This window comes from Vidua chalybeata, chromosome 1, assembly GCF_026979565.1.
Source record: "Vidua chalybeata isolate OUT-0048 chromosome 1, bVidCha1 merged haplotype, whole genome shotgun sequence".
Taxonomy (NCBI): Eukaryota; Metazoa; Chordata; class Aves; order Passeriformes; family Viduidae; genus Vidua; species Vidua chalybeata.
The window spans coordinates 131,094,204-131,110,010 of record NC_071530.1 but is presented as its reverse complement, the minus strand read 5'-3'; the positions used below and the strand labels follow the sequence as shown (position 1 = coordinate 131,110,010).

Below are 15,807 nucleotides of genomic sequence, written 5' to 3'. Positions count from 1 at the left end.
ATTTGCTTTGTTGGCAAAAAATAACAATAATGAGATTCAGTAATGAGGACAATCTCATTTTCTGTCTTATTTCCCCCATTTGATTACTTTCTGACATGCACAAATGAACTTGTCTATCTTCATGCTGTCTCTAAGGCTACCAGGCTTCTGAGCACCCCTTAGTGCAGAGGTGCATCTCTCCTGCTTTCATAAGTCTTCTGGGCTTCACAGAAACTTTATGGCCCTTGCCCTTGCTCTTCTCTTTAGGCATAGAGGGATATTTGGGCAACCCCTTTGGGTAGGTGGCAAAATACTGAGGGAATCTGCAGAGACATATGAACAGGAAGTCAGCAAATTTAGCTGTCATTTAGCTGTCACATGTTATAAAAGAAGCAAAACTGGACCATGCATAGTGTAGGTGGATCTGCTTCAGCGTGTCCAATAGTGTGCTCTGCTAGTGTGTCATTGAACTTTTCAAGGTAAGGTCCTGGCAGATACCTGTGATTTGAGAACTACCATCTGAAATAAATGCTTTCCTCCTTATGATGTATGGCAGAAAATTTGGACAAAGTCTTGAGGGGGGTTTTTAGTAGGAATGGTGAGAAGGGCAAAGAGGGTAGCAAAAAAAAGCTTGCACATTACAAAGAGTAAGTGACATTAGGAATACTATAGCTAAAAGGAGAGACTGCTCTTTCTTTAACCAAGTGCTTTACTCCATAGGATTAATAGACAGAGTTTCTGTAAGTGTTATTATTTACTGATAAATGTTGGTACCTTTGCTCTCACATTAAAAAAAGCCTTCTCAGTGACAAAATATAGATAAAAGTACAGAATGAAAAACTGAAGATATGAAAAATGCTCAAAGTTTAACTTTTGCTATAACAGGAAAGATAAATGACAACCGTTGTTTAATAGCTCAGTCAATAGTTATTTTTTAGCAGAAGACATTTTATAAAGCCATTCTTTGCTTTGAACATATAGAGCAGCAAAAATGAATGCGACATCTCAAAGACTATGAATGAAGCATCTATTACATAGTTTCACAGCTCTAACTTTCTTTTCTTTTATTTTCAGATTTTAGAAATTCTAATATTCTGCATTCTCCTCTATTTTTACAAAAGAAAGGCTGTGAAACACATCATGGTTTTGTTAATGATGGTAGCTCTACTGGGTAAGAACATATTATTCATTTTAATGTTCCTGTTCCTGTCCTGCTAATTCCTTGTCACTCCATCTCCAGACAGTTTAGATTAGAGCCATTTCAAAGCAGTGTGCTGAAGAAGAATCATTGAAACATTTCACATGATTTTTACTGGATTCTCTTTTTGAAGAGAAAAGCTGATTATTAAACATAGTTTCTATGCTTATTGCTGGGACTATTTCTTTTTACCGATACCCTCAAATTAATATGCTATGTGCAGTGGTATTCTGTATTAAATAACAAGGTTCTTTAGGTTTTGATGCTGGGAAAGTGGACTATTCAAAACTTTGTTTTGGAGAACAGGCTGTGAAAATCAGTTCTCTACAACAGCGGCTGAAGACCTTGCAAGCGCTCTCTAAACAAATGCAGTGATATGCTGTGACTGTACAACAACTTTTAATTATCTATTTGCATATGCAACATTTCATGTTTCACCATTTTTCCTGAAAAAAAACAAGAACTCAGTGGGCCACTGAAGTGTGTTTTCTATCATTGTCACCACAATCAATAACCAGGAAAAATGCAGGAGATAATTTTATCGGCATCTTTCAATAAAGTTAAACTTGAAGCTGTTTTGAGAAATGTCAGGAGTTCATCTCTAAAGCTCCTATGCTTGCAGGGTTATATCAAGAATTTTCACCACCCCGAGTGACAGATTCTCCTGTCCTTGTCTTGTCATTTCTCTGTGAAACCCTCATGGGACAGAAGTTTTTGGTTGAAGTGAAAGGTGCCGTTGCAAGTTAAAGGTTATTTTTTTCTCCAATTTCAGTGGGTGCATCTATCAGTCTGCAAAGACTTACGTTTCTAATGGAGATGACCATGAAGGTTTTGATAAAATAGAATTTCACTAAAGTTTGCCAGGTACAAAAGTTGGATTTAACTGAATGTAAAAACCTTCACAGATTTATTAACTCTGTTCCTTCAAGGTAAAAACCCTGAGTGGTTTCTTACTCTGCTGAAAAACTCAGACTTTCAGAACAACTTTTTGGGGACAGTTTTCCTGTGTAGGTTTCCCAGCCCTAGGAACATTAGGATCTGTAGCTCTGCAGAAGCATTGCAGGATTTCCTTGCTCCCTGCATGAGGCAGAGATGGAAGAGCCCCCAGAGCCTTAGGTCTAACTGCTCTTGGTTTGGAGGAGGGAAGTGTGAGTCTAGCTATCCCCAACTCCTAGCACAGAGCCTTGGAGCTTCGGCAAAGCTTGCCTGAGCTGCTCTGCAGCTTCCAACATGGCCATGAGGAGTGTGAAGCACTGTGCACTCCTGAGCGACGGTCCAGGCAGTCCTGGACCAGGTCCAGGTTCTCCTTCTGCATAACTGGAAGCCTGAAGCTTTCCAGATGTGTTCCTACACATCACTGCTGCAGTTCTGGGCAGGCCCACCATGACACTGCTCTGAGCAAGCCCTGGGAGGGCTGGGCAGTTGGTCTGGACAGCCCTGCTGCCTCTGCCCTGCGTCCTGCCAGCCCCGGGGCTGCCGGTGGGAAAGGGACACGTGGAGCTGCGGAACGGCAGCAGGGCTGCAAACCTGGCAGGTTGCAGTCCCCTGGTCTGGCTGTAGTCAACCAAAAATACATTTTCAGCTGGAGGCTGCTGAGGTTTTTATGAGCTTATGCAACTGGAGGAAAGATGTGTCATTATTTCTGCTCTGTTAAAAAAGACACAAACAAACAAATCCTGGTTCACGGGACCTTCTGAAATACTGACATTTCCCTTGAGCGTGACACTCAGAACTGCATCTGACTCTGGTTCCTGCAGCTGTCCTGGATCCTGGCAGTGCCCACAAATCTACACTTAGAGCACTTTGGTTGGTCTCTGACCTTTCTGCTGAGTAAAGTGATGGAGGGGCTGAAAAATTGTCCATTACTTTGCTCCCAGCTGTGTGACACAGGCCCTGCCCTTGCAAGGCCCTGCCTGCTGAAGGGGTGAGTGCTCATGGAAGGTGATATAGTCCTGGCAGAGTGTTCATACAGGTGTAAATTAAATGTGGAAAGATTTCTTTACAGAGAAACCTGTGTTTCACTGGATATGCAAGCTACTTTCACCATCAAGAAAATACAGAGGTGATGACAAAATCTGATAAAGTTTTGCTTAGTACAACTCTGCAGATTCATTTGGAGAGAGTCATCTTAGCTCATGTATATGCTCAGTTATCATAAGTTTGGGGAAAACATTTCAGATTACAGTGGGATTTCAGAGGTTTCTGCCCAAACAGCTGGAAAGTGACATCATTTGTCCTACTAGGTTTGAGGGGAGGTCATTCTGACAGAGAAAACAGGGTTTGAAACTCATTTCAGAGTTACTTTAACGAAAAAGATAATTTCATTTCTCAAAGAATATAAACCAATCAAACCCACTGGTGCTTTCATTTCTGTCTTGTTAAAATTTTAAGGTGTGGAAATTGCCCTTTCATCATAAAAATAATTTAGCAATCTTTACCCTTAGCAAAACAATTCAAAATACTAATTTTTACCTGTAAGTGTTCTTTTAAAATAATAACTTCCCCATGTTAGAGTGCAAATCTCAGTTTTATGTTGATGTCTTGTTGGGGCTTGAGTGTATTTTTGACTTTGTATCATAGCATTTGCACCACTGCAGGCCAGTGTTTGACCTCTGCTCAGTTTTACAGCTGTGTTTGTTAAAGCACCTCACCTGTTTCCATTACAGAGAAAGAAGTGAAGTGCTGGGGGGAAAGGTTGTCATGAAAGCAGTGAATTTCATGGTGATGAACAGGATCATCACAGGATGTATGCAACTCTTAAACTCCCCCTGAACTTTTGGACTTTCTATAAGAAAAATGCTTGCAATCAAACCCACAAACCTGCATTCATTCTTCTTCCTCCTCCTTTTCTCCCAACCTTTGGCCTGAACCTTTTGCACAGCACAGGTCTCCTTGCCAATCTGAATGTTACAGGAGGATGAATCAGACCACTGAAATCCAACACTCCTCAACTCTGCACAAAGGTGGAACTGGATCTCAGCTGGGGGATGGTGCTCCTGACAATTAATTACCTTCTTCAAAGGTCATCCCTGCAGCCTGACTCTTGACATTTTTAGGGTTTTTTGAATTTTTTACATTTTATTTGCAGTAATCACAGACTTCTTGGATTAGCTTCCACAAACCAAGAGCTCCAAAAGGAAATCTAAAGTAACTCTTAGCTAAACTCTCAGCCTCTTTTCTAAAAGATTTCTCTTGCAAAAACTTGTCTGAATTGGTGACATGTATTAAAACCACTGCCTGCTGTCTGAAATTTGTTTGTGGTGATGCAATGATAGTGATTAAGTGGATTGACGATACACTACTGAAATACTCTTTCTGTTGGATAAATCCAGCAAATGGTCTCAAGAGCCTGGCCCTTGAAATGAAGTGCAGACCCTTGTGTTGTTTGTCTGCTCTTCATATATATATATATATATATATATATATATATATATATATATATAATGCATGGGGAGAGTTAGGTGCTTTGGGATGTGATCCCAGAAGTGAACTTCGTACAGCTCCTGTTTCAGAAGAGAAATCCTGAGGATGATGAGTTATTTGAGGCTGCCAGTGACACATGCAGGCTGCTATAAAGAGGCATCCTAACTGCTTTGAACAGATAGCCAGACCTCTCAGATGTCTCCTGAATACTGTAACATGGGCTTCAAATTAGCTAAATAAAGTATGTGTGGAGCTAAATAAAGTATGTGTTGAAGATGTGGAGGCTGTTGTACCACCTTCAACTGGGAGTCCAGTGTGCTAAAAAGACTTAAAGGCAAAACACAAAGTGTACTTGGATCTAAGGCCACTGAGCTTAGTCAGGAGCTTAGACAGGAGCTTAGCAAGCATTTATAGAATCATACACTTGTTTTAGGTGCCCAAGTCCTTCCTCAGTCTTATTTTAAGAGATCAGGCCTGTGGCTCTGACCTGGATCCTTGTCCTCCCTCACCGATGCACTGAAGTCACTGCTAATCTGAGTCCTGCCCTGCTAATCTCTTCCCTTCCCTTTCAGCATCACTGACTGTCATTGCTGTTAAGGCTGTGTCCAGCATGATAGCACTTTCTGTGAAGGGGAAAATGCAGCTAACTTACTCCGTTTTCTATATCATGAGTGTTTTAATGGCAACTTCTTGTGCTTTCCAGATCAAGTAAGTGAGATTCTACTTACCTGCTAACCTTCATACATGTTTTATCTGACAGTTTTATTTGGTACTGATAATGATTCCAGATACAAGTTGCATTTTAAGGCAACAAATTCTGGCAGAGCCTTGACAGATGCATAAATTGCCTCCAGCTGATTGTATTGTTTATTTAAACTTTATTTCTTAATATATAATTGATTGTTATGGACACCACCTCCTCTCATTATCACCTTCAACAAGGTCTTCCCAAATTTACTTGTCTAGTTTTGGCACAGGTCTTAACACACTAAGTGAAATTTACTCTTATGTAGTTGTTTGGGGGTTACTTTTAGCAATCTTTATTGCTGAATAATCAAATGACCATGATTATCTTCATTATTCATGCCTGTTCCCCAGCTTTATGGCCCCAGTCAGACTGGAGAAGAGAGTTTACCCCAACTTTCTCCCTGCCTCTGCTAAATCTGCATGCTGCACTTTGCTATCCTGCATGACTGTACCTTTCAAGTTTCCCCTGCTGGCCTCTGGTCTGTGAAGTGATTGGTTTATGCTGCCTTTGCAGATTGCTGGGGGTGGCAGCACAGTAAAATATGTCTTGCAGCTGAACAGCATCTGTTCCCTTTCTGCCTGTCCCACTGCTTCTGGTGCTGATAGCAGCCTTCAGTAATCTCATCTAGACTGCTCCAGTGTGAGCCTGAGTAGTTACTTGCATGATTATTTTCCGGTAGAAAAGCCAACCCAGCTTTTTCATGGCAGAACATACCATTCCCTTGTGGAATCAGAAAGTCCATGCATTATTATGCACTGACTCTCCATGGCTGACTCAGGAACTCCCCTGTAACAGATTATAAAGTGATTTACATCCAGCTTGTCTTCACTGGGAGAACAGCTCTGGGCATTTACAATAGGAAATAAGAGCTTGGTAAATAAGAAGCTGCCGAATTAACCTCTCCATCTTGTAATTTTTTTCTTTCTTTCTTTTGCTGGCCAAAATTAAAGCAGAAGTGAAACGTGCCCATTTCATTCCCTGGGCTCAGCGTCCCTTTCTCTCTACTCTTTTGGATGCATTTTCTAACAGGGACAGTGCTGTCAGTCTAAATTTTTCATTTTATTTGTTTTCTCTCTTATTTTATATGACTGTCATTCATTAGCTGAGAACAGCCTGTGCTGCAACAATCTCCTCGATCCAACACCAGGCCTTACTATCACTGTTTTAATCCCTGTGACCAAGTTTGTTGCAAATGGGAGAAAATAATGAGGTGTTTTCAATGACTTCAAAATCCTGACTATCCTGTGGATATGTAGAATTTCTTTATTTTTAAAGCACCATGGAGACTGTTCAACAGTTGCTAAAATAACCACGCAATTATTTTAATGGCTAAAACAGATCCAAGCTTGGATTTTTACTGTGCGCATATATTGCACCAGTGAAATGTTCAAGTGTGGTTCTTTTTACAGGCTTGAATTTAGTCTGCAGACTCCTGATTTTTCTCTCTGAAATGACCATTCACGTAACAGACTATCTACAGGTGCATCCACGATGTCAGATTCATCACTCTACGGGTGAATGTTGATATCTCTGGTCTCTGTATAAGTGGGTTAACTGTTTTGCCTTTTTGCAGATTGTGCAGGCTGCCCCATGGCCAGTGTCTCAGTCCTGCAGGTCTGTGTGCAATGTATGCTCCTGTGGTCCTGCACACTCTTGCTCATGATTCTGGTGAGAGGTCATGTTGCCTTTCTGAAGAGCAGGGCAGAGAGTTTCCAACCCAAGGAGCTTGAAGCCACCTTTCTGGACTTTCCCCGCAGGACAGAGTTTTTTCTGGGGTGTGATTGCAGGGATAAACATACAAATGGGTGTTTCAGCCAAGCTGGATTGAGCAGTAGCAGCAATTTGGACTTCAGAAAAGTGAAACAGTTCCTACAAGAACTCACATGTTCATATCCATGATGCCAATGTACCCTTACACAAGTTTGAATTACAGCAACTTGTCCCTGGCTGCTTGCAGGCAGCACTGTTTCCAAGAAACAATGCAGATCATAAGCAAGAATACCCTAGCATTCCTCCCTTATCTGTGGCAGACAAAAATTTTCCAGCAATGCTTCAAAAAGATGTCCATTGAAAGCCTATGGCCAGAAGCATCCATGCCAACCTTCTTGCTTTCACCTATTTATTTGTACTCTGCAGAGCCAAAACCAGAAAGTAAATTCAGTGTGTGTATGCTGTCCAGGGCTACTTGCTATTGTGGTAAGAAATGGCCACACTTATTGTAAAACTGACAAGAAGTGGCTTAACCTGACTTAAAGTGCAAGGAACCTCCTGTAGGCATGAGATACAATAATGCTTATCTTTCAGGTTCTTGAATCAAGCAATGCATCTGTATGAAGCAACAGCAGTTGTCCCCATTAATTTTGTGTTCTTCACCACCAGTGCCATCATTTCAGGTTTGTTTCTGACCTTCTTCCTCTACAGAAAGATTTTTTAAACATCAGATTTTCAAGAATAGGAACCCTGTGAATAGGAACCCAAACCAGTCATATTTGTCTTCACAGGAATAAGTTTTCCCTAAGTCATAGGTGTTTAAGTTCTGAAAAATAAATAATTTCACAACTTCTGAAACAAAATAAATGGTAGGGTCTTAGAACTAGATCATCTTTAAGGTTCATCCCAACCCAAATAATTCTATAATTCTATAAAAATAATCAAATTCTAACATTTCCAAAATAGATTATGTGTGATTCACTGTACCTTGCTGGCTTACTAGAACTACCTGCATTTATCCTAGCCTCATACTGACATCCAGTAAATGCATTTACCATGTGCACACCAGTCTCTCCCTATACGAACTGGTAGAGTAATTTTAACAGCCTGGCAAACTACTCAAATGACAACCAGCTGTGCTTCATAGTAGTTAGCATATATTCCATTTCAGAAGGTGGAATTCTGGGTTAAGTGAAGGAAATAAAATGACTACAAAAACTTTTTAAGCATTTAACATTTTATTCTGGGTGAGAACTTTGAACTCAGCATTGTTAAAGAGGGACTGCAAATCTTGGAAATGGTGTGCAGCATTAAGAACATGAGCTGGGAGGACGACTAAGATGCTGTATCAGCAATGAGCCAAAATGATCATGTTGTTAGAACATTTATGACTCATTTTAACACACACTGGGGGCTTTCCTGTCATTGCTGTGCAGGAGTTTCTCATGCAGAGCTGCCATTAATGAGAAGGGGAGTTAGCTTCACGCACAGATTGCCTCAACACCTGTGTTAGAAGAGACTTACACTTTGTGACTGAGAAGAAACTTGTGCCAAAAGGGGGTTGTGTTCCTGTGGCCATATGGGGAATTTGGCCTGGTGCCTCCTTATAAGATCAAGTACCTATTCAGGAATGGCTTAATAGCTTTGAGAGTGGATACACATGCATTTGCACTAGGTTAGTTAAACCAGTGTAGGGCTTAGAAGAACAACCTCTGCTGAATCTTGCTGGGGTGCTCGTAGAAGGTACCTGGTGTCATGATTCCCATGTCCCTAGTTACAGCCTTCAAAGACACACTCAACACTTCAGCTGCACTGGGTCCCACTCTGGTGTTTCTAAGCAGAGCTGTGCTCATCAGTGGTTTAAAGCTAATATACTTGGCTGTTAATAGGGGCAGCTGAGATCCAGATACACATCTGGTTCTGTCACCTCCACTACAGAGGTGCTAATTCCTGGAAGAGGGGTGACCAGAAAGAGCTAGTGATCCCTTCAGCCAGAAAGATTTGGCAAACTTGGCTGCTGGAGCCCTTCACTTGGTGTAAACATCAGGAACACAGTTAGTTATTGAAAATCTGTTCCCAATTGGAGTTAAGATGTCCACATGGTCTGCTGGAGTAGCTTAACGAAGTCCATGAAGAACCTCTTAGCTGTACTGGTATGTCGCTGCTTGTGAATAAGACCTCGAGTTTGACCTGCACAGAAATTGTTGCTGACAATGCAAAAGATACGTGCATCTGTGCAATTACTAACCCAGCATGTGTTCCAGCCTGATTGACTAAATCTTCTCCAGTCCTGTGCAGTATCTTGAGAAAGCCTAGATTATGGAATATAGGACATAAAGTGAACACATCACAATGTGTATTAATACCTTATTTGGGATTTTTTTGCTCCGTTTAAGCATGACACTTCTCCTGACCCTCCCAGCTGTAATTCATATCACTTGGAAGCCAGTCAAGATCTGCAATTCTTGTTTCTGTCACATTCCAGGGGTCATATTTTATCGGGAATTCCAAAGTGCAGCTTTACTGAGCATGTTCATGTTTCTGTTCGGGTAAGTGTATCAGCCTAAAATCTGCACTAAGGTCTGTACTGAAACAGCATTGCCTTGTGGAATCTCTTTTCTCAGTAAGAAGAAACCCGCCTTGTTATTAAAGTATTATGGAATAGCCATTATAGTAGGATAAAAAAAACATTAAAGGAAAGATTGATGTCTGTGCTTTGGGAGTTTGGAGGCCTGGTTTGGAATCCAAATATGTAAAAATGTGAGTCACTTGTGAACTACTAATCTCATGATGGAATGAAAAACCAGCATCATGTGTTCTTCCAGCAGGAAGGAGAAGTCAGTGCTCTCCACCAAATATCAAATTATAGGGGGTGCTTTTACAGCTGTGAGACATCTCCTCCCATGTTACCTTCCACTGGTGTGTCAGGCTGGTTTTTTCTGCCCCAAGGCATGGGCAATTATATGAGCTGCTTGCCTACAAGGCACTACTGTAATAACTCTCCCCCATCTGCCTGTGTCACGAAAGACACAGCGTGCCTGCAGAAAAATTCAGAGTATGTTAAAGATCTTTTTGAAGAATGGCCTAGGTGTTGTGAGAGGAGAAACCTTCTGCTGGCTATCAGCACCACAACAACTTTTGAGGGAGGTGACAGTTATAATAATGGGCACAAAATGTTTAAAAGATCTCCTAAACTGCTGGAGGTGTCTTGCCACAGTGCTGTCAAATAAACAGGGCTGATAACTACAGACATCTTCATCTTCTGCAGTTGGGCTGGAGTAGGTGCACACAGCCACTATCTTGTCTGACTGCTGGAAAAGACACAAAAATTGGAGATGAGCAACCATGTATTTGGCAGCTAGGAGTTAGGGGTTATGTGTCCAACACACAATAGATAGAAGATGTGTCCAGCCATAGCAGTTTTTCACTGCTCCTGGCTTACAGCCTGCTCCTGAGACACACAATCAAATGAGAAAAACAACAGAGATGTCGATTGTCCGCAGCTAGACTGAGCTGTTAATGAAATTGCACATGCTAGAATGCTAGCTTGGATGCTCTGTGAAGACTTGCTCAGGGATTCAAATGTTGAGGTCTCACATTCACAGGCATCTGATTAGGTATATATTGCTGGAAGTGTAATTTTGGCTGTGGAGCCTTTGGAACTGATAGTAAAACTTCAGGAGGCAAAAACTAGACTGAAAGAAGCCCAAAATAAATTTACAGAGCTGCCAGGAAGAAGTGTTTCTTTATAAACTCAGCAACTTGGGTTTGGAAGTCCTTGAAAAAGAAACATGGAAAGAAATTCTCATCTCAGATGCAGTGAACTGTTTCTAATGATACTGTGCCACTGTTATTTTGCAGGTGTCTCCTATCTTTCCTTGGCGTGATTATAATTGCAAGAAATAAAAAAGAGGAGCTTTTACAAATTCCTTTTATTGACTGTGGACATATTCCTGGTCAGTAGGGCTTTTTTTCTGTCTCTGTTTAAATGAGGTATCAGATAATGAGATGACCTAGGAGAACTGAGTCACAAATATGTTCTAGTCATGTTTAATAAATATACTGTTCACTTAATTTCTATTCCTGTTCCCAACAGATTTTTCAAAGAATTTTTCAGGGTTTTTCCAAGCGTTTGTTACAACTAGTCAAATGAAAACAATGATTACTAGAGCTAAGAATGTTTAAATGATGGATTGATGGGGAATTTGTTTTATTAAAATTCTTCACAGAGTTGTTGTTTTTTCCTTCTCTCACCACATTTCCTTAGGACAAAAACTGACAGGCAAAATACAACCGGATTCTCACTGTTCATGCTATGGCACACTGAATAAGGAAGAAGACTTGGTGAAAAGGTGAAAGAAGAAAGCACTTTGCATGCCAATTAACAGGAGGAACACCACTGGAACAAGGATCAGTAGCACCTTTTTATTGAACATATTCAAGTATACATTGAACTCCTGTATGTTGTTGAGTCATAGTATTATTTAATCCTAATTAGTTTATCCCGTGATTGTACCAAATGTGTTCTAAAGATAAAGGAAGCCTTAACAAAAACCAAATAACCATTAATGAAATGGAATATTCCCCTAGTATCAATGCCTCTTGAGGACATTTTTAGGGTTTTAATTGATTTTAAATGCAATGAGCAGAGAACAGGATCATAAAAAGTCCCCTTTGGAACCCCTCAGATCTGTGTAAATGTTTAAAGACAAAGGTGAGAAATTTGAATTTTTGTAAGTGATATCAAAGTATTCTGCTATATTTATAATCCCTTTTAAACCCTTTCCTTCCTGTTCAGGAATCAAAACTGTAAGTATATATGAAGTAGACAAAAATAGAGTTGTGTCTACTAAAATACAAAAATAATTTTGTATTTGTATCCTGATTATCTCCTATCATCAGATTAATTCTCTTATCTTCCAAGGAAATCAGTACTTGTGTGAGGAGTGGGAAGATAGTGCTTGCCATAAACAGGTACATGGGCACACGCACACATTTGAGGTGCCCAGCCAAGGCAGGATTAGGGTACTGTACTTGACATTTTACATCCTCCCAGAGGAGTCTTGTGCAGTGGGCTCTATGATTTGTTAGCATAGTCTGGTCTGAGTTTTAACTTCTGTTTTCAGCAAAAGAGTGTTTTAGTGAAGAAAATGCATGGTTCTTCAGAGGAAGAGGGGTAGCCAGGGTCCCTCTCTTGGTATGTCTTGGAAAAATACCTCTAAAAAATTAGGGCAACTCCTGTTACCACTGGTAATTCTGTATGAGGAAAGGCTGTAAAAAGCAGGACCACGAAGAGTCATAGTAATTGTACAATTTTCCCTTATTTAAATGGTTGTGTCTCCACACTGATTTGAAGAGCCAGCAGTGATGGGAACAATGACAGTACAGGCTTTGTGTTCAGTTTTGGGACGTCTTGGTGTCTCTCCATCCCAGTATCCTACCAAAAAAGCTTTTTCAAGGAATTCATCATGGATGCACTCATCCCTGTGTGATAGTATTGATCCACCTCAGGCAGCACAGGGGGGCTGGTCACATCCTCTGCATAAACAAATGAAAGTGCTCTTGAAAAATGTTCATGTCTTGTTTTAGGATTGAATTAATCTGCAGTTATGGGTAGGGGCAGTAATGGGTAGAGGCCATAGACTGTGTACTTTGTTTCAGGTCTAATTTTTTTTTCTCAAATAATGGTATATTTAATTTTAAGATAGGTACAGCTGAAGATCCATAAGACAGTTTTGTTTCAAATGCTGCAAAGCACACATAGAGCTGCAGTATTTCATGTGCAGCAATGTCCCAGGAACTATGGCATTTGGGGACTTGTGAAGCTGTTTTTCAATATGGGTCTTTTCCAGCTGACACGGGATAAGACTCTGTGTCTGCACCTTACTTGTCCCAACTGCTTGGCTTGGCCTTCCTTTCCCACCCAGCATCTTGAGTTCAAGTTTCTAAAGATCAAAATAAAAAAAAGCACATTACTTTTACAGGCTTTCTCCAGGGAGTAAGGACATGCCTGTCTTTCTTTTGCAAGTCAAATTTAAGCTGCTTTCTAAGTCTCAATTGAGAGTATGTGCTAAAGATGGAAATAAGAGGCCTACAGATTTTCATTCTGTGACCTGGGAAACGAATGGGTGAAAGGATTTGGTATTGTTGCTTTGTTAAATGATTGGCCTTGGGTATCTTTCTGAAATCTGTTTCCATGGCTCAGGAGGGCTGCAGGAGGTAATAAAGGTTACCAGGTGTAGGAATTCGTCTTTAAAGCAATAAATCAAATGTAAAAATCTGTGGCAAAAGTTATTTATTTTAAATTACTGGATTTCTTCTTGAACAATGTTGTTTGGGGTTTTTTTCTTCCTATGGGTTTATTAAAAATTATAAGGGTTAAAATGTTTTATTTTATCTCTAGTGTATTTCAAAATAATTTGTGGACCAAAACACTGGTAGAAATTATGTGCAATTGAAAACTGTGATTTGACATGATCTTTGAGATGTTAATGTATTCCAACTAATTAAAGTATTACAGGATTGGAAAAACTCCGTTATGAGAATTCATTACTGCTCTGCCAAGAAACAGACATGATTTGTTTCAAGAATCAGTTTCTAATCAATGCTATTTTCAGGTTCTGCTTGCCATACTTACATTGCAAATACCACAGACAAACGCCTGCTAAAAGAAAAGCCTTTACACTGGAATAAAAAAACATCTCTGGAGCGCTTCTCCTCAATAACAAGATATTTTCTTGCAGTGCTTTTCCTGACATCAGAAATGTGGGCCAGATAAGCTGCAAAACTTGTGCCTGCAGACTGAATTTTCCGGAACATATCCTCCACGGGATCTGCAGAAATCAAACCAGGAGAAGGTGTGGTAGGCAGGCAGTGTCTCACGTGGTCCCTCAGGCTCCAGACTGGGATTTTTGACAGACAAGGACCAGCAGGACTCATTTAGTGCTTGTTCCACTGCTGGTCACGCTGCAGCAAGAGATGAAGTATTAACTGGCCAGGGGCCTGGAAATGGGAGCTCTGGAGCAGAGCAAAACTGTTTCATTTTTGCCATAAAATATCAGGATGCATTTACGAACAGTTTCAGCTGGCAAAAATAAACAAAATTTGGACTGGATTTGTCTGTTTGCCCCTGGGAGGGTCCTGGTGTTCACCTGGCAGGCTGATTGCCTGCTGCTTGCTCCAGCCCAGCTTTTGGCAGACTCACATTTTGCATGGAAGGGCACTGGTCACCTAAAACCAAAGGAAAGAGGCCAAACTTTATAAAGGTTTGAGTTTCTGTGCTTTGAACCTGTGGTTTCGTGCACCTGGCAAGCTGCTTGAATGGATCAGCACTGCCAAAAGGCTCATCCTCTTTTTCTCAGCTGTGAGGTCTTGTGGCTTCCTGTAGCCAGTTCAGCTCACCCATCCTGTAGAAAGCATCTGCATCCTTCTCCTTGCTGGGGTAGCTCTCTGAGCTGACCCAACCAGACTGACTGAAACATGTGATGGGACAGATGTGAAAAGGGGTAGAGGGAATGAGACCTCTCTTGCTTTGGGGGAACCATAATATTATTTCTCTCTTTCTGAGGAGATTCTCTATATAGCAAGCATTCTGCTAAGGTCACTCTTCTTGTATCGCCATGCCCCAAAAGCAGCTGAGAGCTTCCTGAAACTCTTTTAAGTGCCAGATTCACTGGCTTGTGTATACAGAGTGATGAATGTCCCGCAGTGGGACTAGGATAGGCAGCTTGTGGCAACCAGCAGTCCCAAGGTCAGCTAAAAGCCCGGACACACGTCTGACTATAAATGATTGTAAAGGCTAATTTTTTTTTATTTTCAGTGACTGATTACAATAAAGTGTATAAACAGTGCTGGAAGAATGGACTGAAAAGTCTTCTATACTCAAACTGTTCTCACCCATGCAGTATCTCCTTCCAGCCCTCTTCATGCAGGATCGATGGTTGCTCCCTTCTATAACACTGGGGTGCAGATGATTAGACTGAGCTGTCTGTCAGTGTGCCCTTTTGTTACTGTCCTCTGAGGCTTGACATTTTCTTGTTCAAATTTGTTTGTTCATTCCTTCTGCAGAAATCAGCTGGACTGTGTTAGCAACTAGCTGAAAGGAGATAGAGGCTAAGTACCATAATTATTATCGGAGAGCCAAGCTGGAAGATTTACAAACCAAGGCCATTTCAGGAGCAAAAGACAGAGAAATGTTTAGTGGTCTCCATTCTCAGGAGTTTGAGAAATCCTGAGTTTGCAATGTTTTTGGGTTCTGGGATAGAGTCAGGGACATCAGTGAATAAATAGTGATTTCATATAATTTTGTTGTGGTTTTAGTTTGGGTTTTGCTTTTTTTATTTATTTCCCACTAGTTTGGGAGTGAAGGATGACTGTTCTCTGCCTAGAGAAGCAGGAAGGAAATACAACATTCCCTTGGCAGATGGGAGATGTTTCAACCTTTTGAAGCTGGGTAATTTGTAGAGGCATCTCCCAAGCACCTGGCTGATGTAACCCTTTCGTTATAACATAAAAGCAGGCAGCACTGGCAAATACATCACTACATATTAAGCACTCCTGACCATGTAGGAAGGATCCTTGTCCTCTTGCCATGTGCTAAATCTGTTCAGAGCACATGTAGCCAATCTGGCCCCTGAGGCTGCACGTGAACATATTGTTGAGACATGCTAAATGGGATGCCTTGAGCATCATATCCATGCCTCTTGGGCATGTATCGTCTTTCATGCAGAGCTCCTGATGGGTCTTCCCT

At 41.0% G+C, this 15,807-nt stretch overlaps 1 protein-coding gene across 1 annotated transcript in view; it reads left to right on the top strand.

Moving 5' to 3' along the window:
* NIPAL2 (NIPA like domain containing 2) overlaps positions 1 to 11,512 on the top strand; it is a 51,800-nt gene extending 40,288 nt beyond the window's left edge. Inside the window, 6 exon segments of the mRNA XM_053956971.1 lie at positions 1,054 to 1,150; positions 5,173 to 5,308; positions 7,653 to 7,741; positions 9,544 to 9,607; positions 10,920 to 11,014; positions 11,326 to 11,512. Of these exon segments, the coding sequence (XP_053812946.1) occupies positions 1,054 to 1,150; positions 5,173 to 5,308; positions 7,653 to 7,741; positions 9,544 to 9,607; positions 10,920 to 11,014; positions 11,326 to 11,414 (570 nt within the window). The 3' untranslated portion in view covers positions 11,415 to 11,512.
* The last annotated feature ends 4,295 nt before the right edge of the window (positions 11,513 to 15,807 follow it).